Genomic DNA, 22,673 nt, shown 5'->3' on the forward strand with positions numbered 1-22,673 from the left:
GCTCACTACAACCCCCCTTCAGGAAGTTATAGAGAGCTATAAGGTCTCCCCTGAGCCTCTTCTCCAGGCTGAACAATCCTAGCTCCCTCAGGCTCTCCTCATAAGGCCTGTGCCTTATGTTCAGGTACACTGGGAATCAGGTCCTGTGCTCTGCAGCAGAAACCAGGCGACGTGACAGCCCCCAGCCCCACACAGGCACACTGGGGTTAATTACAGCCATCCGTGAAGCTGCCTGCAGGTATAACATGGCAGACCGCCCGAACTCGATTAGGAAGCAAAAACAAAGGGGTAGTGTTATCTCAGCAGGCACAGAACGAGAACCTGCCTAGTTCAGATGATGTAAACCAATCCTGCCGCCAGATGGGAGGTGAGCGAGGTCCTGCAGCGGACCCACTCATTAAGACATAGCGAGAATAGCTGGCGCTGTTTCCACACCAATTCTGTGATGCAAAGTGTTTCCAAGGGCTGCGCGACGCCAGCCGGACACACCAAGGGCCCAGAGCGGCGCTTCCCGCCGGGCAGCGGGTTGAGGCGGGGCGGGCTGAGGCGGGCGGCGGAGCGGGAGCGGTGCGCCCCCAGGCGGCAGCGCAGTGCGGGCAGGGGGCGGGAGCACAGCGCCATTACCGGCGCTCGGTTCGGCTCCTCCCGTTGCGGCGGAGCTCGGCGCGATGTTGGGGGTGGCGGCAGCGACGGCGGCGGGGCTGCCCGGCAGGTAGGACAGCGGTATTTGTGCGTTGGGAGGGAGACTGGCTGTGCTGCTTGGCGGGCGTTCATTCGCTCCTGTGCCATCCCTGTGCCCTGCTGAGCTCCCTCCCGGCCGGAGCCCTTCTACCTTACAGCCTCCTCTCCTTTACAAACTGCTAAATAGCCTTGGGTGAGCTCCGTGGAGTTTCTCGCTTGTGCCTTAAGGGAGAGGTTAATAGGGACGGCTTATAGAAAGCAAAGTCTGCTCTAATTACACGGAGTCTGGGAGCCTCACCCACTGTAAACGCTTCTGGAGGTGAGCCGTCCCGAATGAACGCGCTGACACGTGGACGTGCCGACCCGGCCTCGGCTGCGGCTGGGCGGCGCTCCCGGCGGGCTGCTGTGCACGGCACGGGGGAAGGAGGCAGAACTGAGAAGGGCTGAGTTGATGCCGCTCTGCAGACCCGCACGGAGGAGCTGCAGACATCGGGCCGGCAGGAATGTGCGCACGGTTATTTATTATTCTTAGTAACTTTCGTATTGTTTCTTTTGACGGATGCTCTTTGTTGCCTCTGCGTTTGCTTTTGCGTTGCGAGGAACCTACTGCTGCAAGCAGGTCTCTCATAGAGCCCGTGGGGTGTCGGCATTGGGTGGCTCTGAACGTGAGTTGTGGCTGTGTGGTGCCTGGGCTGAGAGCTCTTGACCTGTTGAGGGTATATTTCTGTGGGGGGAGCATTCTGTTTGCAGCCTTTCCAGCTGCTTGTGCTGAATTCATCGTGGTGAGCTATTGCCGGAATACGTTCCTTATGGGATTTAGAGGAAAATGTTAGCTTGCAGTTTAGGGTCTTTTATTATCTTACACGTTTGTGGTTTCCTCATGGAAACTAGGTTTTTCTTTGCAGTGACGAATGTTCAGTATTTTACTGCTTGCTTGTCTACAAAGCAAGCTTTTCTTTATTCGCAGAATAACTGTATTTGACAAACTGGTGTAGACTCATTGGATATCCAGCTCTTGTTCGTGTGAAGCTCACACCTGTGAGTGCTCCGTAGTGCTGCTGGCTTTGGCAGGCATTGGTGAGGGAAATAAGAAGCTGTATGTGATACTGGGGCTGAACCTCAGCTGTAACCCAGTGTTTTTTCTCTTAGAGCGAGCTCCAGACATGGGAACCATTAATGACCCATAATGCAGAGAGCATCACTTGCATAGTTCACAGAATCTCAGAATTGTAGGGGTTGGAAGGGACCTTAGAGATCATCGAGTCCAACCCCCCTGCCAAAGCAGGCTCCCTACACCATGTCACACAGGTAGGCGTCCAGGCGGGTCTTGAATATCTCCAGAGAAGGAGACTCCACCACCTCCCTGGGCAGTTCATAAATTCTTCTTCAAGTGACAATAAAACATTTACTACCAAAGCACTTACAGCAAGCTTTTCAGCTCTTTCAGTTGTGGTTTTGTGCTAAGTGTGTTAGGCTCGGCATCTGCATTCATCTGTGTTCTGTTTGCCCCAAATCCTTGTTTAAAGGCTTTTCGCTCTGTACTTTCAGCCTTTTACTTCTCATTTGGGGACGTAGTTGCAGTGATCTGTGCTAAAAGCAGTTTGCCAGTTGGTGGGAAAGGTACTTGCATAGGGTTTTTCTGTGACAGCAGGTGCTGACGACAAGGAAAATGAGAACGACAGTTGTGTTTTGACAGCTGAAGTCACGCATTGTCTGAGCCCTTCATAGCATGTGTGTAGGCAGAGTGTTGTCTTTGTCATTGCAGCAATGTGCTGCATTGCTCCTTGCCCATAGGGCTGGTGCACAGGCTCTGGTGTTGAGGTGGAAATGTGCTTTGAAAGAATGAAAGAAGGCTGGGAACATCCTAATTCAACTTGACAATTGGAGAAAGCAGAGCAGGAGACTGAGCCCCCGGGGGAAATACTTTTCTGCAAATTAGGACACTCCTTTGCAATTACTTCAGCGCTTCCCCTTCCTGAAGTGTCAAAACCCTTCTGGAAATACCTACTTAGTTCTTTTAAACAGATAGAAAGAAAAATAGAAAGTTGAGGTACTGTCATTTGCAGTACTGTAAAGAAAACTCATACCATCCAGTTCTAAATAGTCTGATAAGGAGGTGAATCCTAAGTCAGCCCCAGTGCATTTAGAGTTGTTTCAAGCCTTGCTTGTATTAAATAGTTTGAAGAAGTGAGCAGCACACATTTGTAAGTGGACTTTTGATGGACCGAAACCTAAACTGGTGGGAATAGTTTAGTTAAAGCCTTGGGATTTATTACTCATGCCGTGGGTGGGGAGTTGTTGTGGCTAATTGGGGGAAACTAAGACCGTGTAATGACTTTATGAAGGTTTCCTGGGTGGTCTGAGCAGTCAGGGGAAGCAGTTGTGCTTAGAATTGAAAGGATTTTCTGTACTAATGCATTGTTTTACTGTGGTTTGGGGCACTGGGAAAGGCTGCAGCAAAGCAGTGAAGTAACACCGGAAAATAACTGGGAGGCAGTAACATGGCTGAGTGGCTCCAGTGCTGGCCCCATGGCATACAGTGGCAGGGGGGTTGCTATGGGGGAAGAAGACTGCATCCAGGGATGGCCTCAGAGGTGCTCTGGGGAGCAAAGGGTGTGGAGTGGCGGGGCTGTAGGCCCTCCCATCCTTGGCATACTTGTCCAGTGTCCCTGGAAGGCATGGCAAGGCCTGGATGCAGCCCAGCAGGCTCCGAACTGAATCAGCAGAGCAGGATCTGCTGCGGGAAGCAGTCTAGCATGACGAAATGCTTCCAAACGGGAGCGTATTTCTGCTCGCAGATGGAAACCACCCGCTTCTGAACTTCTGTGTTGGTAGCAGAGGAGGCTTGCGTTTTGCGGCCGGGAGACAGACATATGTGCTAGATTAAGTCCCTTGTTTTTGCCAGGTCCTGCTGGTAAGTGTGGTGAGGCTCTCTCTGTGGAAACTGCTTCCCAGCCCCAGGTCTGTCAGGCTCCAAGAAGCCATACACATTGTCCTGAGGTAGGCCATGGCCCTGCTGCCCTAGAGGCGCAGTTATGTGGGAGCTGGTGAAGCTAGAAACTGGTGGCTAGACAGAGGAGTAGATAGCACATAATCATAGAAACGTAGCATGACTTGGATGGGACTTTAAAGATCATATAATTCCATTCCCCTGCTGTGGGCAGGGCTGCCCCCACCAGCTCAGCTGCCCAGAGTCCCATCCAACCTGGCCTTGAGCACCTCCAGGGATGGGGCACCACAGCTTCTCTGGGTAGCTGTGCCAGCACCTCACCACCCTCTGAGTAACGAATTTCTGCCTAAGATCTAACCAAATCTCACATCTTTTAGTTTAAAACCATTCCCCCTTGTCCTATCACTGTCTGCCAATGTAGTAAGTTCATCTCCGTGTGCTCCCTTTAGAAACTGGAAGGCTGTAGTAAGATTTCCCTGGAACCTGCTCTTCTCCAACCTAAGTAAGTCCAGCTCCTCCAACTTTTCTTCACATGAGAGCTGTCTGATCACCCTCCAGCCCTCCTCTGGATCCACTCTAGCAGGTCCACATCTTTCTCATGTTGAGAGCCCCAGAGCTGGATGCCATACTCCAAGTGGAGTAGATTGAAATCCAGATTGGTTTGATCTGGATTGATTCCTTGATTTTTGTGACTAAAGGTGATGTTGGGGTGGATAGAGGAGATGCTCTGAAAAGAGGAATGTGGTTATCTTTTTCACACTTTTACACACACATGTTCAGAAAACAACAGTGATGCAATTGTAAGAGAGAGGCAATGCTCTGTTTACATTAAAAAGAAATCGAAGGGGCTCATTTTAAAGCTGCTGTTACTGAGAAAAAGCTGACTTCCGAAATCTTTGTTCCTTCGTTCACATTTTTTCCCCTTCTTGTTAGCCCGCCTCAGGAAATGAGAACATTCTTTTGGTTTTCCACAGCTGAGTCATATTATATATATATATATATATATATATATATATATATATATATATACACCCATATATAAAAAGTAATATGTTAAAACATCTGGAGATGTTCACTTCTGAGGTATTTGTTTCATATTATGTTCTCTAAGCTTTAAATGTTTGTATGTAGTTGTATGTTTCCAGAGTTTCCTGTATTTCTTTGGCTACAAGACTATGGATATTGCTGTCAGAAAAGCCTAGGTAAATATGCTGATAACTTAGGGAACACACAAACAAGTGGAAGTAATGCTTTTAAAGGCTTCCCCCCCCCCCTTCCCCCCCCCCCCCCAAATGTAACTATCAAAGTGAATGTTTAATGTCAGTTGCATCCAAATTTGTAGCTCTTTGATGTCTGCCAAGTGCATTAAAGAAAAAAGGTGTAAGAAAATACCAGTAGCTACTCACCAGCTTTTAAAAATAAACAAATAAATGGTTTTAAAAGGAAGGAAGTAATTAAAAGCCTATTATACCCATCTGTGCTGTGGTGTGAGCTGACCCTCTCTTGGCCTCCGCTGCACTGTGAGTGGGCGGTGGGCTCTCAGCTCTGGCCTCTTACTGGGGTCAGGCAGGGATCGTGAGATTGGTTTCTAAAAAGAATAATAAAAGAAATCCATTTAATTTAACCCAGGGCCAAATGTTTAAATTTGGAGGAAGTGAGTAAGGAGAATAAAGAATGTTTCCACCCTTAGTTGTTGAGTGCAACTGTGGTGGGAGAGCAGCGAGGGAGGATGCTGTTGGTGACCCATTCAGCAAGCATTGGTGGAGGGGTAAAAAAAAATCAGGAGAAACCTTAGCAAGCTCAAGTTTATGGTTCCAATAAGGAACCTCTGACTGATTAAGTGCTTTGATTAAACCCTGGCTTTCCTGTAGGTTTCTTTCATCTTTTATTGTCAGTGGATTATAGTGGACTTAAAAAAGACTTGATTGTTGAAATGGCTGCATAAATATGATCCTTGGGGTACGTGTTATTTAGAAAAGTACTTATCTTCCTGGGAAAAAAACCAACCCTACCTCCTTTTGCCCCTTCAACATGCTTGTTTGCCATCATATATCAAAGAAGTGCGATTTCTATAATTATATCAAAGAACAGTGGCTTATTGTTAGTTGTTTGAAATAGTCTGTGGGCCTGTGGAGCTTGTTCTTTTGGCTGATTTCCTGGTCATTGGGATACTGAAGAACTCTTTCAGGTTCTCCTGGAAAAAAATAACTCCTGGAGCCAAGACAGTCTCTGCGGTAACTTACAGACTTGTAGCCCTGGAATGAGTTCTCTGTTGTCATCTCTACCAGCTATAAGTTTTCTTTTTCAGAGAAAAGCTTCCCATTTCCCACCTGGCATCCAGATCCTCTGACTTTGTTCACCGTTAAATTATGTCACTTAGCCCATCTGATGCCATGCTGGGTTAGATATTAGGAGGAAGTTTTTCACACAGAGGGTGGTAACGCACTGGAACAGGTTGCCCAAGGAGGCTGTGGATGCCTCATCCCTGGAGGCATTCAAGGCCAGGCTGGATGTGGCTCTGGGCAGCCTGGTCTGGTGGTTGGTGACCCTGCCCACAGGAGGAGGGGTGAAACAAGGTGGACATTGTGGTCCTTTCCAACCCAAGCCACGCTATGATTCTATGAATTTGGCATTCTGAGGTGGCAGCACCAAGCTGCTGGTTTGCCAGGCTGAGACAAGTGTCTGGAGCATAGAAGTGATTGTGGGCTTCCATTTGTGGGGCAGCTTTGCGATTAGGGGAACCATCAGAGGAGCAACGGTGGCTCCCTTTTCCCAGCAGGAAGCCCAGGCTGCATTAAATCTGTGGACATTCAGGAGGTTTAATGCTGCTCGTCATGCCTTTTGCACTGTGACTGCCACACTTGTTTAAAAATAAATGCCAAACTCAGCAGAAGGAAAATAATGGGAAAGATAATAGGTTGTAATGATAATGTGCCCAGCAGAGCTTGCTGCTGCCATTGTAGTAATCATTTGGGTAATGGCAATGTCATGATGCAAAAATATAGACTCATCTAGATTGCTGATCTTGAAGGTCTTTGCCAAATCCAACCATCAGCCTGACCTGCTGAGTACCATCGCTAAACCATGGCCCTTAGTGCCATGTCCATCTCTTACATATCTCCAAGAATGGTAACGCTGCCACTTTCCTGGGCAGCCCCTTCCAAAGCTTAACCACTCTCTCCATTAAGAAATTCTTCTTGATATCCAGTCTAAACCTCTCCTTGTACAATTAGAAAGTGTTTCCTCATGTCCTACCTCTTGTCATGTGAGTGAGGTAAGAGAGGCACCCGAGACGTTTCCATCTTCCAAAATGAGGACCCATGTCAGTGAGCACTGCTTTTGGCATCACACCTGGATAGATGTGAAGAATGTGGGTGGTACTATTGTCAATTGAATGATTTTTCTCTCGTACGTTGAGCCACTCACCTTGGTTGGCTCACATTACAGATATTTTCTAGTTCTACCCACTGTGGGAGGAGAGTAGAATGAAAAATGCCTGAATCTAAATTTTCCACCACACTGTAAATCCCTTTTAGCACAAGTGTGTGCAGAATGATCTGGGTTGTAGTTCCAGATCACAAGATATTCCAGCAGACCTTGGACAAAGTATGTTCTCTGCTCTTTGCACGTGGCTTAAATAACGATGCTCTTATCGCTGGCTATGAGAGTGAGGGAGAAACAAGGTTTACCTGAACTAGAAGGGGATTCATAATTTGATGCGCTAAAAACACATTATTGTGCATACCACGGAAATATCCAGAGTTCATTTAAAGTTCACGCTGAGTCTAAATTGGAACAGGCAGAACATATTTGCGCTATCAGTATCTAGTAGTTCAGACTGTAGCGCTGAATGCTTCTTTAGTGCTTGAGTGGAAATGTTGCAAGGATATTAACATAATCGCATTGGCTTAAAGCTTTGTTTCCATTTAGTTCTTCCTAGAGATCAGGGAGGACAAGTAGTTCATAATATTTGTCTCGAATATTCTCATCTTAAAGCCATTATTTTAAAAAAAAATTACAGAAAGGACTTATTTGGGGTTTGTAAATTAAGTACAAAAATGATCGGATTCATTTATTTAGTCTGAGCAGTGTGTAGTTGTGATCACACAAAACACTTGAGTCAAGTCATGAGTTTAAGTTTTCATTTCCTTGGAGCCCGGAGTTCAAGTACTTGGAGATGGTGCGTCATGTTGCCCAAATGAAAGTGCCTAGAGCTGCTCTTGGTGTCTGTGACTTGCACAAGCAGGGTTGCTGGGACCATAGCAGAAGCCCACAGCATTGCAGTCCTGAACTGGGGTTCAGAGAATCACTGAATGACCCGGGTTGGAAGGGACCTCAAGGATCATGTAGTTCCACCCCCCCTGCCTGGCAGGGCCACCAAACATACACCTTTACTAGATCAGGTTGCCCAGGGCCTCGTCCAACCTGGCCTTGAACACCTCCAAGGATGGGTTCCTTAGTAGGTGACTGCAGTTCCAGCCCTGATCTCCAGAACATCCCAGTAGGTGTATCCCAGTGGGATCAGCACTGTTTGTTCTGTATGAATGGCAGAAGGAAGGTGAAAAATGCTAACAGCATCTGGGGATACTTATGTGTCAGGCAGAGGTCAGGAGGTACGGATGTAGGTGCTGTCCTGGGGACCTAAGCTTTATAGGGGATGTCTTCAATGCTTCATCAGTCTGAACCTCAGCTCTGGCTTATTCTTCCTCTTCAGCTTACAGCCCCACTACTAACCCATCACACCAATTGCAAGCAAATAAGGATGGGAGGAAACTGACACTGAAGGCAGAAATTTGTTAGCTCATTCATTAGCTTTAAAGAGCCAAGCTGAGGTCATCTCCAGCTAACTGGCCAACATGCTGCTGCTTGCTTCCTGAGCTCTTTCTTTACAGAGTCTCTTTCTGCATCGACCCTCTGGCTGTATCTTGGGAAGGTTAGACCAAGAACCCAGGGAGAGTAAAGACTAAATGGCTCCACGTTTTTCCAGGAATACAACAGAAGGGAATACAAGGGTTTTCTAAGAACACTGAAGTGATTTCCGTAAGGAAGGAAATTAGTCCACTTCTCAAAGTTAGAGCAGTTCTGTTCAAAAGAGTTTGCATTTCTATGTCAATGGAGCTAAACCACCGAAAGATACATTTAGCATCTTCTAAAATAAAGCAGCTTTTGGCAGAGAGATTTTAAAACACGGGGGTTACTTCTTTTCTCCTGCTTCAGAACACTTGAGGAACAAGTACCTCCAACCCCCCCTTTTCCTGCCCTTTTTTTCACTCTAAGGATGTCAGTTTATCTTCTTTGCCTCCTGTATCTGGAATATTTGGACTGTGCTTGTTGGGAATGGATCTAGATTTGTCCTGGTACAAAACCATCTAGGAACACACCCTAAGATTTTACTATGTCATTCCTTTTGCTGTTGCCTTGTTCACAGCGATTAAGTAAGACAAGAGTTAGTAGCCCAGACATTTCCAATGGTGAAAATAAACCACAGCAAAAAGAAAGTTTTGCTGAAAGTAATTGTTTAAATTTAGTTATTTCCTATCAGAAACACAAGTGATTTTTTTTCCCCTTACTCAGAATCAAGTTCATCCGAAGCCCTTGAAAACAAGGTGTATTGTTAACTTGTGAGTACATAGATTAGGGGAACTTCGTGGCAGTTCCTCAGAACTGCATGCATTCAAATAGTGAAGCCTGCACCAATTAGAGATAATATTTGATTATCTTCTGAGTGTCTTAGGAACGTGTGCTTGATCGCGTTTGATCGTGTTGCTTAACATTTCTGATAAGGCGCAAGTGCAGGAGGTTGGAGTGGTTAACTGATTCCCTGCTGGTGGATTGCTGAAGCCAGCTGAAAATTTCCCATTACATGATATTTTCCTTAGGCAGAAGGGTCTGTAGATGACCAAATGAGACAAAACATTTGCTAGTATGCGGGAAGTGATTGTTTTGGCTTTGAAACCACGCTTCCGTGTGTTAGTTATAGTGATGAAACTATCCCTGTTTTGAGTTGGCTTTGTCAGGATGGTGCATTAAGATTGGACTTATAACACAGCTCAGAAGGGCAATTTTCTAATCTGTTCTTTATTGTATTTAAAGAAGAGCAGCTGCTTATAAGTGGGTGCAGCATGTTTACCCATTGATAAATGCCTTCAGTTGAAGATGTGTAGCTTGGAGTTAACAGTACATAGAATTTACCAGGTGTAATTTTTGTCTCTAAAACTAGCAAGGCCATTTTAGCTTCTTGTTTTTTCTACCCCCATGCGAAAGATCTAAATTTCATTAAAATGTGGTTGTTACATGACCCTATAGCTTCCCTTATGCCATTTTTAAACAGACTGGGGCATCGCCCTGTTGCTACCATCATTGAGCTCGCATAGCTCAGCAAGCTGTCATGCAGATTTACATGTAAGGAAGAAAACAAAAGTCCAGACCCGCAGGCTGCAAGGAGCGAGCCCGTGCAGGTCTGCTTGTGCTGGAGCTCAGCTCCTGGCTGGTTCAAGCCTCACCCAATGGGTATGAAGTAGCTGGGGGGAATCAAGACAGCGTAGGGCTGTCAGTATGCCCAGCCAAAGGCATCGTTCTACTTACATCAACATGCAAGAGCATAGGCTTGGCCAAGGTGATTTTAATCTCTTTACATCCTCCAAACAGCAGGGCTCTGCAGCATCAGCAGCAGAGCAGATAGGGAAAGAAGGAAGGTAAGGTTAATAATAGTTATGTCTGTCACCATGGTTTCAAGGTGTCTGGCTTATTTGAACTGCTTGCTCAACATTTCTTCTGCTACTTCTCATTATAACAGTACTTTTTCAGTGACAATAGGAGCAGCATGTTAGGATTGACATGGAAAAAATATGATTCAGTATCTTCCCCCTGTCCCTCATGGACCTGATTTTATTCTGTAATGGTTTGTCCATTAAATTGCTGATATTTTAGTCTGCGTGTGTTGTGTTGCATTTGTGACCCTAATTCGTTTATGTTAGGCTGCTGATTTCTGCTGCATCCAGGCTATTCTGAGCCACTTGTTGCCTTCTCCCTTTTAAATACGCTTGTGGCAGCCAGCTGCTGGGGATGCTTGCATGGCAGCGTGAGGATAGAAGTAGCTTGTTCCATCCTGGTCTCTGCTCTCAGCAGAATCCTGCTGCCTGTCATGAAACAGCAGCTGGCAAGTGGCAGGAGGAGAGGGGCTTCCAAAAAGTGTCCTGAGCAGTTCCAAGTCCATATATTGCTGCTGGTTTCACCAGCGTTGCTGGTCAGAGGTTGAGTTGGTGACATATCTGTAGAACCAGGTTGGGTTTCTGAAGTTTATTCCAGCTGTAGCAAGTTTAGTGATAACTAAATATTAGTAGATTTCATACCAGGACAGGTATTGGCAAGGGCCAGTATTTAAAATATGCACAGATGGATGGATAGATAGATAGACCTGTCTGGTTATCTATGCTTATCTATCTATATAGATCTTGGTAGGAGGATTTATACTGGGCTGTTTCTCAGCATCATGCTGGTCCAGCTGGAGAAGCTGTGAAATGTGCTGTGCATAAACTGTGCTTCCGAACCACAGTTTCAAGGACACTAACTTGCTGCAGGTCAGAGAGCAGAGCTGGGAATGGTATACAGACTTGATTTTGTATTTATTTGTTGCTCTTTGGGAAAGAGAGCTTAAAAGCAAACAAATGCAAGCAGCAAGCAAAGGAAGCCTTGCTTTGCCAAATATCCTGATTATAGGAACATCATCAACGAGATTCTCTTATACTGGCATCAGTCTCCTGCTTTAGGGGGGGAAAGAAGAGCCTTTGTTGTTCTGTAATGGTGTCTCTTTGTCAAATCCTGTGTGGTTTTGGTTGTTTTTTACAACCCTCAGTTCTAATTTGCTTGTTCTGTATTTGTGAAGGTGCCTTTGATGAGCACTCTGAGCACATATTGGCCTGACTGGCATCCTTAAGTAGAGGATGTTTCTCTGAATCAAGAAGTACAGCCTGTTCCCCTGGCCTTCCGTTCATAGGGTGAAAGCAGCCTCACGCAATCCAGGTGGTGATATTTATGCCTCCCTTTGGGTAGGTACGTGCTATTTGGCATGGCTGACCTATATGCATTCCTTAGGATTTTATTAAAAATACGCATTTCTATTGTACGTTATCCAAGTACAAATAATGTACTAATGAAGGTCTCTATAGCTGAAAGGAATTCAGCTGGAAATCCTGTGGTTGATCTGACCACAAGGAAAGTTTTATTTTCATTTCTCTTTCTTCCCTTTTGTATCTTGCTTCCAGTATCTAATTGTTGCTCCATTGTTCCTGGCACTGATGGTTAAAGCTGAAGGCTCATTTACAGTGTTGTTGTTATTATTAACATCTTTTTTCATAGATAAGCTAAAAGTAGGGACCAGAACTGAAAGAAACTTTGGGCCTCTTTGAGTGTGTTCTTTATGCAAATCAGATCCAATGTCAAGTTTTAGGAGCAGGCTAGTTTTAAGATTTCCAAGCTTCTTTTCCACAGCAATTACAGAATCACAGAATGACCCGGGTTGGAAGGGACCTCAAGGATCATGTAGTTCCAACCCCCCTGCCTGGCAGGGCCACCAAACATACACATTTACTAGATCAGGTTGCCCAGGGCACCATCCAACCTGGCCCTGAACACCAGGACGGGGCATCCACAACCTCTTTGGGCAGCCTGTTCCAGGGCCTATCCACTCTCCTAGTAAAGAACTTCCCCCCTGACATCCAACCTAAATCTGCCCTCAATCCATTTCCCCTTGTCCTGGTGTTATCGGTCCTTTTGAAGAGTTTACTCCCCTCCTGGATATAGGTTCCCTTCAGGTACTGAAAGGCTGCAATGAGGTCACCCTGCAGCCTTCTTTTCTCCAGACTGAACAAGCCCAGCTCCCTCAGCCTGTCCTCATAGGGGAGGTGCTTCAGTCCCCTGATCATCTTCATCGCTCTCCTCTGGACCCCTTCCAACAGCTCCAAGGAACAGAAGGCACAGAGTCCCATTTCTGAACTGTTGTGCACATGAAGCTGTTTTCCTTCATCCCAGCAGCAGCACAGATGTTCTTCCCCAGCTGACATTTATTATGGCTTTTGCTCCCATCTCTGTTCTTTCACATGATATTAGAGTTTATCATTTTGTCTGGCTGTATCACTGTCTTGAATCCACTTACTGTTATTCCTGTACTTTCTTTTCAAGCATTCACTGCTAATAAAACTGGTGCATACTGTGACTTGGTGCAGGATGTTGTGCTTTCCAGCATGAAACCTCACTGTTTCCCCTTTATGGGCTTCCGCTCTCAACTGCCTCAATACTTTTCCTTCTGCACCAGCTTTTTCTATCCAGGCTGTCCCTGTTCATTGCCATCTTTGTCTCCCCTCATGCAAATCTCATCTGAACCATTTTGTCTGCAGTGACAGCAAGAAGTTGAAGTAACTTGAAATCACTCAGAGGAGCAGCCAGAGGCTCAGCATGAAGCATTAAGATCTGAAATAAATTAGAGTAGATGCCAGGCAGCACGCCTTTTGTTTTATTCTTTTTTTTCATCGTTCTGTTCATTTGGAGCATTTAGGATGGAAAGTCTTCTTGCATTTGTCACTGCTCAGTGTCTTTTGAAGCTCTTATCCAAAGAAAAACTACTTACAAATGTCTCTGCCTGGTTGCATCTCAGGCTGATGAGTGACATTTTCCATTCCCATTTTTTAGGTTCTTAATCAAATTAGAACTGTTTGAGGCTGCCTGGAGAAGCTGTGGAAGTCCCACCTCTGGAGGTGTTCAAGGCCAGACTGGAGGTCTTGGGCTACCTGGTCTAGTGGGAAATACCCCTGCCCATGCCAGGGGCATTAGAACTTGGATGGGCCATTAAGTTTCCTTCCAACCAAGCCATTTTGGGATTCCTCCACCTTCCTCCTGGTCACCACTACCCATGCATCATGAACTGATGGCCTGGAGCATCTCCCCTATGAGGAGAGACTTAGGGAACTGGGTCTGTTTAGCCTTGAGAAAAGAAGGCTGAGAGGGGATTGATCCAGGTTTATAAATACCTGAGGTGTGGGAGCCATAGTGGAGAGGCTGGTCTCTTTTCAGTAGTGCATGGGGATAGGACTAGGGGTAATGGGATGAAAGTACAGCATAGGAAGTTCCGCATTAATGTGCGCAAGAACTTCTTTACAGTGAGGGTGACGGAGCACTGGAACAGGCTGCCCAGGGAGGTGGTGGAGTCTCCTTCTCTGGAGATATTCAAGACCCGCCTGGACGCCTTCCTGTGTGACGTGGTGTAGGGAGCCTGCTTTGGCAGGGGGGTTGGACTCCATGATCTCTAGAGGTCCCTTCCCACCCCTAAAATTCTGTGATTCTATGATTCTGTGATTCTGTAACTGCAGCACTGGGAGCGGAGCCACCCAGCTTGGCAGTGTCAACACTGAGCCATGCATGGAACAAGACGGGGCTGTAGCTGCTGCATGGGGGGTCCCACAGCTAAGCTCCCTCCATCCAGCGCTGTGTTCAGATTTGTGTGCTGGGTTGGTTTTTTGTTTTTAAATAAATACTTCCTCTGCATTTTTGTTTTTTCTTCTAACGTTGAGAGAAGCCAAATTGTTTTTCCATGTGCGACTTCAGATGAAAATGCTTTTCTTCCTCTTTTCCTTTCTGTCAGAATAACTAGTGGGAAAAATTGTTGAGTGTTATTCAAGAATGGTGTGTTGTTTTTTATCCCCCTTATGCTTTGCTCTTTACTTTGGACTGATGCCTCCTTTTTCAGTAGCAGATCAGAGCTACCGAAAAAGGCAGCTGCTAGACAGGCAATTCGTTATTGAGAAATTAATGTATTACTCTTTTCATACTTGACTGAAAGGGAAGCACCTCGTGCATGAACACAGTGGTTACGTATTCTTAACGCTGTCATGATCTAGAAATGGTAATAAAATAGAGGCGCATTTAGCTGGCACTTCTTTGCTGTCCCAAAAGAATTCTGTTATGCAGTGTATTCAAAACAGCTTGGCATCCTTGCAGCTCTTTATTAGTTTAGAAAACAAGAAAGCTTTCGGAACTCCCTTCTTTCATTGGGATACCTCATACACAGAGCGAACGTTCACTTCTTATCATGTGCAACATCAGTGCATTGTGGTGTCTTCTGCAAACTCTGCTCAGACAAGAGTGCAAGAAGTACAGCAGGGATTTTCTGGAGCTGAATAGTTGCAATACTTTCAGATCACTTGTAAATGTTGAATATGGAAGTCCCAGTTAAAGCAGTTGTCCTCTTAGGGCTTATGTATTCTTGATTTATTCCTATCATTATCAGAAGTAACGTACTATAAGGGAATGAATTAAATAAAAAAATATATGTAATTGTAGGATGAGTTCTGGTACAGCCCTTTTACGTTTGCCTTATTTTTCACACATACAAAGACTGAGCAAATGAGCTCACGCCTTACCTCGTATTGCAGGAATAGTTAATGTTTATGTGCTGTTCAGAGTACCTGACACGCAACTGGACTTCATGACTGGCTGTTTTATGGCAATAAAAGTAAATGGAAGAAGAAGCTGGAATGTCTGTCATCAGAGGAAGGAAGTACAAATGATGCAGCTAAAAACCACTGTGGATTAGCCCTGAATTTAGATGTTAGTTTCTAACTACTTGTTAGCAGCTGTTCTTGGGGGTGGATTTTGGGGAAGTCTCAGAGAAATACAGCATGGAATAGGGAGCATGTAGAGACGTGATCTTCTGATACCCAGCTCTGTTCTTTCCTGTCTCTCATAATTTGCCTGTAAATCTTTTCAGCTGACCTCAGGTTGAAGCTACTGGGTCTCAGCAGTTGTCTGCTCATTGCCAGTAAGGCTCTTGTCACATAGAAAGGCTTGGGTTGGAAGGGACCTCAAGGATCATCAATCTGCAACCCTCACTGGTCCTCATATCATTGAGCACAGAGTGGGGTGCAGGACAGTGCGCTGGGGAGTGGGAAGAGAATATTAGAACTTCAGTAGTACACCTATTTATAAATAGATAGGCACGTAATGGGGGCAGGAGGGATGTGATGAAAACAGTTTCATCGAGACCACTGCTGTAGCACATGGAAGTCTGCTCTTTTTCCTCTTTATTTGCTACCTGATGATGGCTTTGCTAAGATCAGCCCTCTGCAAACACAGCCGGGTGCCCAAAGAAAGGCCGTGGGCTGGGAGGGAGGCAGCTGGCGGGCGGGGCTGTGCTGGGCTGGAGCTCTTGTCCCCGCCCGACCGCGCCTCGGGGTTCGAATTCCAATGGCCGCTCCTTCGCTGTTTGTAAAGCGCTTCCCCGCCCGCTCCAAATAATAATAGTAATAATAATGATAATTCTTACGGTGTTGTAAGAAATGTATGTGCCGGATGTCCCCTGCCCGCCTGTGTCCCCGCCCAGTGCTTTGAGAGCCGCCTTGTGAATACCAGCCCTGCTGGCTGCGTACTCAGCGGAGGTCGGACCTTAGAGCTAATAAATGCTTTGCTTCGCAGTCCGAGCCCTGCAGCCTATTCCCCCATGCCCGAGTTCAACTGGTGTGAATTTTTCCTTCCTTTAACGCATGCTGGAGTTTTGACCTAGAAGTGATGCTGTCCCTGCTGTAAGTTCCCAGTCTACCAGCAGGCCACCTGTACTGCTGTAAAAGCACTGGCCTGGAAAATATATCCCTGAATAAGCCACTCAGTGAGAGAAGGAGGGTGATGGGCAAGGTCTGGAAATCTGCTTGGGTGATGGAGCTGGGCAGGATGCTGATAGGATTGCTGCAGGTATATGACTTCAGTGCTGCTGGCCTGAAGGGGTTCCTGAGAGTTAATGCACTGAAATGCAAGACAGACCCATGGGTTAGATTGGGCTGGCCTGTGGAGAGGAAATGTTTAGGCTGCCGTGACCTTCCAAAAGCATGTTGCTTGTATTTCCAGTTGGTTAGAAAGCCCCTCTGCTTGCAGAACACGAATCCTTATATGTCTTTGCACTCTTCATTTTCTCATCTTCCTAAATAGGGTGGGGAAAGACCAGGAGCAAAAGGCAGCGCAGCGGGTGAGGTGGAAGAGTAAACCCAGAAAGCTCTGTTACACACATGGTAGCAATTTCTGTTCTTACATATACAAATACCCCAAGCCGTAACAAAAAACTTAAGGGCAGTTTTACATTGACACAGATATTTATTCAGAAGTTGAGACTCAGCAAAGTACTTTACAGTCATGGGAGAGGTTGTGTGGGGGAACGCTTGAAATTTTAAGGAGTGACTCACTGTATTTCCCCTCTGAACAAATAAGCTGTTTCACTGAGCTCATCTTTGCTGTTCTGATATGTAATAACTTGTTTTCCCCGCTGCTGCTGCCTAAATCTGTCCCTCTAGTCTTTGTCTTAAATGTAAACTTGTAAATGGTTCTTTGTAATGCTGCAGTCAGAAAGTTACTCAGAAGGTTTTAACTGCAAGGATTCCCGCAGACAGCTGAATTACAGCATCATCTGTGCAGCTCCTTAATCTAGGTATGGAGCAAATTCCTCTTGAAAGGAGCTCAAGCTTTGCAGTCAGCAGGTGTTCTGGCTTGTCATCTTTTCCCCACACAGGTATTGATGTCCCAGCTGTCTCTGTTGGAGGAACAGCACTGTAGGTGCTTCCAAGTGTGTATAGGTAATGTTAGGCATTGTTAGACTGTTGGATGCTCTGTATGAGTCATGGCTTCAGTGTTATCTCATTGCCCCTTCCAAGGCATGCTGGAAGCAGGACAGCCCATTGACACATAGAATCATAGAATTACCCAGGTTGGAAAAGACCTTGAAGATCATCAAGTCCAACCGCAGCCTAACCATAGTACCCTAACTCTAACAACCCTACACTAAATCATATCCCTAAGTACCACACCCAAACGGCTCTTAAACACAACCAGGGATGGTGATTCAACCACCTCCCTGGGGAGCCTATTCCAGTTCCTAACTACCCTTTCTGTAAAGAAGTTCTTCCTAATATCCAACCTAAACTTGCCCTGGCGCAACTTGAGGCCATTTCCCCTCGTCCTGTCACTTGTCACCAGTGAGAAGAGACCTGCCCCACTCTCACTGTAAGCACCTTCCAGGTACTGGAAAAGGGCGATAAGGTCTCCCCTCAGCCTCCTCTTCCCCAGACTAAACAGCCCGAGCTTCCTCAGCCTCTCCTCGTAGGGCTGATTCTCCAAGCCAAGACACTGTTGGAGGAATCAGTTTTGCAGCACAAGGCTCGCTCCATAGCCTGCTTCTGTGCTTCCAGCTTCATACAGCTGGCAGTGAATGCAGCCTGGATCAAAGTGAAATGTGTAAATAAGTCCTTAAAGGAGATTTATCTTCTGCTCTTTCCTTGCCACTGCACAGACTTAACTTTCCATTTTGCATTTGATTTTGTTTACTTTCCCTTGGCTGCCATTGTTAGACTTCTTAATCCTTAATAGTAAAGTATAACAGTAATGTTGAGAAAGAATGCTTTTCTCAACATTAAAGTCCAGCAGTGTGATACAGTATCTGTAGTATTTTGGCTTAATAATATGGCTACGGAGCAAGCAGCAGCGCAGACACTGCTGCAGTGCTCGTTAATGATGCTTCCCTAACACCCATGTAAGTTGTGTAAGCCTCATCTCGCCCTCAGTTTGGACTCTGTGCTGGGTCTCATTGATTCTGGCTGTATTTCACAAGAAAGCACTTTTCAGTTTGGAAATGCTGGCTTGGATTAAATTGCCAGTTATGTGGCTGCTAGGGGAAAAAATAATAATAATAAAGTGTTTGGATGGGAATTCACTAGTGACAAGTGACAGGACAAGGGGAAATGGCCTCAAGTTGCGCTAGGGCAAGTTTAGGCTGGATATTAGGAAGAACTTCTTCACAGAAAGGGTAGTTAGGAACTGGAATAGGCTCCCCAGGGAGGTGGTTGAATCGCCATCCCTGGTTGTGTTTAAGAGCCATTTGGATGAGGTGCTCAGGGATATGATTTAGCAGAGGGTTGTTAGAGTTAGGGTACTGGTTAGGCTGTGGCTGGACTTGATGATCTTCAAGGTCTTTTCCAACCTGGGTAATTCTGTGATTCTGTGATTCTTGTTATGGCACAGAGTCACACAAGAGGACCTTCCTGACTGCACAATACAGGAATTCCTCCTTTGCTGTGTGCAGACAATAATTTGATCAGCCACTTGCATGCAGGAGATGGAAGTCAGCTTGTGAAGCTCACAGGTGTCCTTGCCTTGGAAAGGGTAGGAGCAGCCTTAAAGGGTGCAAGAGAAGGATCCGGAATGATCTTGGCAAGCTGGAGGGGGGATCCGTAATGAAGAGGCTGAAATTTCACAGAGAGAAGTGCTGAGTGAAGCACTCAAGAGGGAGAATTCAAATGGCTGCGACTTATCAAAAAGAGATCCGGAGTATGCATTGAATGCTTTGCATTATGACGGGCTTGCACAGCAAATCAGTCTTATTTTGGAAATGTTGTGTGTAAAATACAAAGGAGAGCTGACCTAGATTTTTTTTTGAAAGGGCTGTGTATTCATCACTGGGACAGCCTAGGAGCAGTTCTGCCAAAGGAGGGTAACAGAGCAGCCTTGTTAAAGCCCAGAGGCAATTGAAAAGGGCTGGAGAAAGCACAGCTAGTTGGTGCACGCTGCTGTGCTGAAATCTAGGGACAGAGATGCTTTTACATCTGGCTTATCTGTTATGGTTATATTTTAATGCGTCTGCAGACTCTGAGAGCAAATTAGGAGGAATCTGATAGCCCTGCCCAGGAATTAGAATTGCTTTCCTCACTGAACAGCAAGTTCTCCTATGGCTTATCCCCAGAAAGGAGATGGTGCAGACAGTGGACGCGAAATGGGGACCCTGATGTGTCTCTGATGCACATGTCGCTTTAAGAAGGATGATCTCTTTCCTTTCTGGCCATGAGGATGCTGGCTTTAGGGGCTGGTTGATGCAGCCATTGGCTTTGTAAGTGAAGTCTTAACAGTAAGCAGGAACAGGGAAGGATTAAAAGCAGGCAGCAAGATGGATATAAATGACTTCAGGGATTCAGAAAGTATCTGGTGTGTTGTGTGCATTGGTTCTGGGGCAAGATCTGTTGTTTCACTCTCCTGCTCAACAAGTGAAGCGCTGCTTCCACTTCTTCCAGGAGCACATCGGTGGAGAGGTCAAGCCCCTGTGCTGTTATTGCTGTGCTTGTTAGAGAAGAGGAAGCTTTTGACAGCTCCCAGCACCAAATACTTCCTCTGATCAGCTGTTTCTGGTGCAGCAACAGCATTTCTTTCAGAAGCTGTGTTAAATACTGCAGTGCTCAGTAGGAGAGAAACGAGTATCTGTCCTCTCATCATTTAGGAGCAAGCAATCTTTTAACTGGTGCTATTTGAACAGCTGCAGTTTTGGCTTCTTGTCCACATCCAGGTGAGGCTGGTCCTGACACCCAGCTTTCATTTGAAGGTATTCACCACCATCCCCTGGTTGCAAGCAGACACGAGACATGGAGTTAGTCTTTGAACGGCAGCTTTGACTGCATTGACAGGTCGGGGTGCGAGGGAAAACGCGGGGGACCCCATTTCTGGCTTCTAGTCCGGCTGTGCCCTCAGGACCTGTCGTGATATGACGGAGCAGGGCAGCCCGCAGCACTGCATGGCTCTCTGGCTCCACCTGTGGGGCCACACCGGTATCACCCGCAGACCCCCAGCGGCTGCTGAGCGGGGTGCAGGGTAGGGCACGGGAAGGTGCTTGAAAGGTGCCTTAAATGGGGATTAGTTTGGGCAAAGCAAGAGCAAGACGGAAGCGGTGGGAGGGTTCGGAGCCTTTCTTCATAGGAGAGATGCTCCAGAAATGGAGAGATGCTTCCTGCACACTCCTTCCCTCCCTTGTGTTGAGGGTCACATGTATCCCACGCTCTACCTCAGCTGAATTCACGAAGCCATCCACCCCAAAACCTGTCCTGTTCTGCTGAGATGCATCAGCAGGAGGTGATTACAGAAGGGTGCTGCTCCTTGGGGCTGGAACTAGAGATGAAGGGTGGAAGGAGTGCAGTAATGGGGAAGGAAGAGCAGGGGAACCTAAGAAGAGGAACTATGCCCCATCAGTGATACAGAGCAGCTAGGTCAGCTCAGTCATCTCATGCCTACACCCTCAGCAAACTGGGACAGCTGAGACATGGAGACGTGCTTCCTTCTGCTTGTTTAACCCGAGGGGTGGTGATCTGAGGGTGACAGGGCAGGCAGCTGCAGGGTGTGACTGTCTGGCTTCTCTGCCAGCCCCAGCACTGCAGGCACCTTCAAAACATCCTCATGGGGAGATGCCCAAAATGCCCAAGGCAGGGAGAAGGATGGCAGACCTGTCCTGCAGCAGCCATTGGGACTTTGTGCTGCTGTTAGAGTGCTGTTAACCCCAGTTGTGTAAGCTCAGTCATGCAGCATTAACTAAGGCTGTTCTTGTGGCCCCATATTTCAGAGTGAACAAAACTAAAAAACAGGCCTTACTCAGTCTGAATTCCTTCATAACTGACTCAAACCTGCTTTAAAGGGTGTTTATTTAAAAGTTAACACACATTTTCCTAGTTCCTTTTTAATGATGCTTGGCATCTTCCTCTTAAGTCATGCGGCTTTTGCAGTCATCATGAATCAACTCACTCTCCTCAGCTTCCCATGAAAGTGTGTATGAGCAATGTAGGAAATAATATGCATTGCAATAGTAAGTGAAGCCTTTCTTTCATTCTGTAATGCAGCTGTTTCATGGTGATTTTCTTCATCCTCGATAACAACCTTGACATGCTTCTTTTAAGAAACAAAGCTGCAGCTTGTCCTTCCTTCTAGGTTAGCAGCCATCTACTGATAAATTTAATACATCTGTGCTGTTTTTATGCTTGAAGGGCCTTCGACGGAAGAGATAAGGAGTTTATATGAGGAAGCACTGTGTGGTTGTATAGGAAACAGCAGCTTGGAAAGATAACTTACATTGTTAAGTTGCCCAGAGAAAAGGGTTAGTGATAAAATGAAGTGGCCTAAAGACAGAAATAGAAGGAACCAAAGGCAGGGTGTAGGGAGACATGGTGAAGGGAAAGCAAATGTAGTGTCTGCTGGTGTGAAATAGCATTATTTGATGCATGTATTCAAAACTGTTAAGAAAAGGTTAATGAGATGAATTCATTTCCTGGCAAAGATCTTGCAAGAAGGAATTAAACACTGTGTAACAGACTTAAGAGATGCATTGAATATTGCAGATGAATATACTAAAGTGTTGTAAGTATGTCCTTGGAGATGCTCAAGGCCAGGCTGATCTAGTGGTTGGCCACCCTGCCCCTGGTGAGGGATAGTTCAATACTTGTGGATAGAAAATATGAAGCCTTTGAAATGATTCTGCTCACTCTGTCCAATGTAAATGGAATAAAGCTACCTTTAAGCAGGTCGGACAATACATGAGAACTGCATTTGTGTAATTAGTTCTATGTAACCAACTCCAAGTCACAAGGCACTTAATGAAGAGCATCTGGGGAAAATACTGGCAGGTAGATCTGCTCTTGCATGTTCCCTAGAGCCATGCTGATGAGTGAACCAGACTCACTGTGTGTCCTTTGTGGTGGCTGTGGCCTTGTAAGCCTTCTCTTTACACAGCTCTGGCCATTCTGCTTCTCTGCTTTAGCAAGGGGTTGGACTAGATGATCCTCACAGGCCCCTTCCAGCCGCTGTGGTTCTCTGTGATGTTGCTGCTTTAGCCTATAAAGGATTGCGTGGGGCCTGTGAAATGGTGTCAACAGATTCAGATTTCTTTAGGAAAACTGAATTGGGCCCATATCCACACTCCAGCAGTGTTCAGCTGAGCAGCTTGGTCTCACTAATCTGCTCTAGGAGGTGCTGATTGTTTTCTCTTCCCAGTTAGGCCTTGCCCAGTGCCAAGGCTGGCAGAGAAGGGCAGTGGCCTTCCAAGAAGTGGAGAGTAAAGGTGGCTCAGAAAAGAAGAAAATCAAAGCGTTTTATTCATTTCTAAGCAGGTGTGAGAGTGAGGAGAGAGGAGTTTCTCCTTCCAATTGACACTGGTAGAGGTTTTGCTATTGGGTGGGTTGACTGTGCTGCTGCTTACCTGTGAGGC

The 22,673-nt window shown here is 46.1% G+C and overlaps 1 protein-coding gene across 8 annotated transcripts in view; it reads left to right on the forward strand.

Moving 5' to 3' along the window:
* Window positions 1-309: 309 nt before the first annotated feature.
* Window positions 310-22,673, forward strand: part of LIMS1 (LIM zinc finger domain containing 1) — a 51,823-nt gene continuing 29,459 nt past the window's right edge. For 2 of the 8 annotated variants that reach the window (XM_085552210.1, XM_085552229.1), the window contains exon 1: window positions 310-367. Coding sequence is in view for 2 of the 8 variants with exons in the window: in XM_085552200.1 (XP_085408326.1) it covers window positions 669-712 (44 nt within the window). In the remaining 6 variants the exon portion in view is untranslated. The other 6 variants (XM_015849718.3, XM_085552220.1, XM_085552200.1 and 3 more) reach the window with 5 other exon arrangements.

This window comes from Coturnix japonica, chromosome 1 (genome assembly GCF_054131305.1).
Source record: "Coturnix japonica strain WE chromosome 1, WE-NBRP24, whole genome shotgun sequence".
In the NCBI taxonomy this organism is placed as follows: Eukaryota; Metazoa; Chordata; class Aves; order Galliformes; family Phasianidae; genus Coturnix; species Coturnix japonica.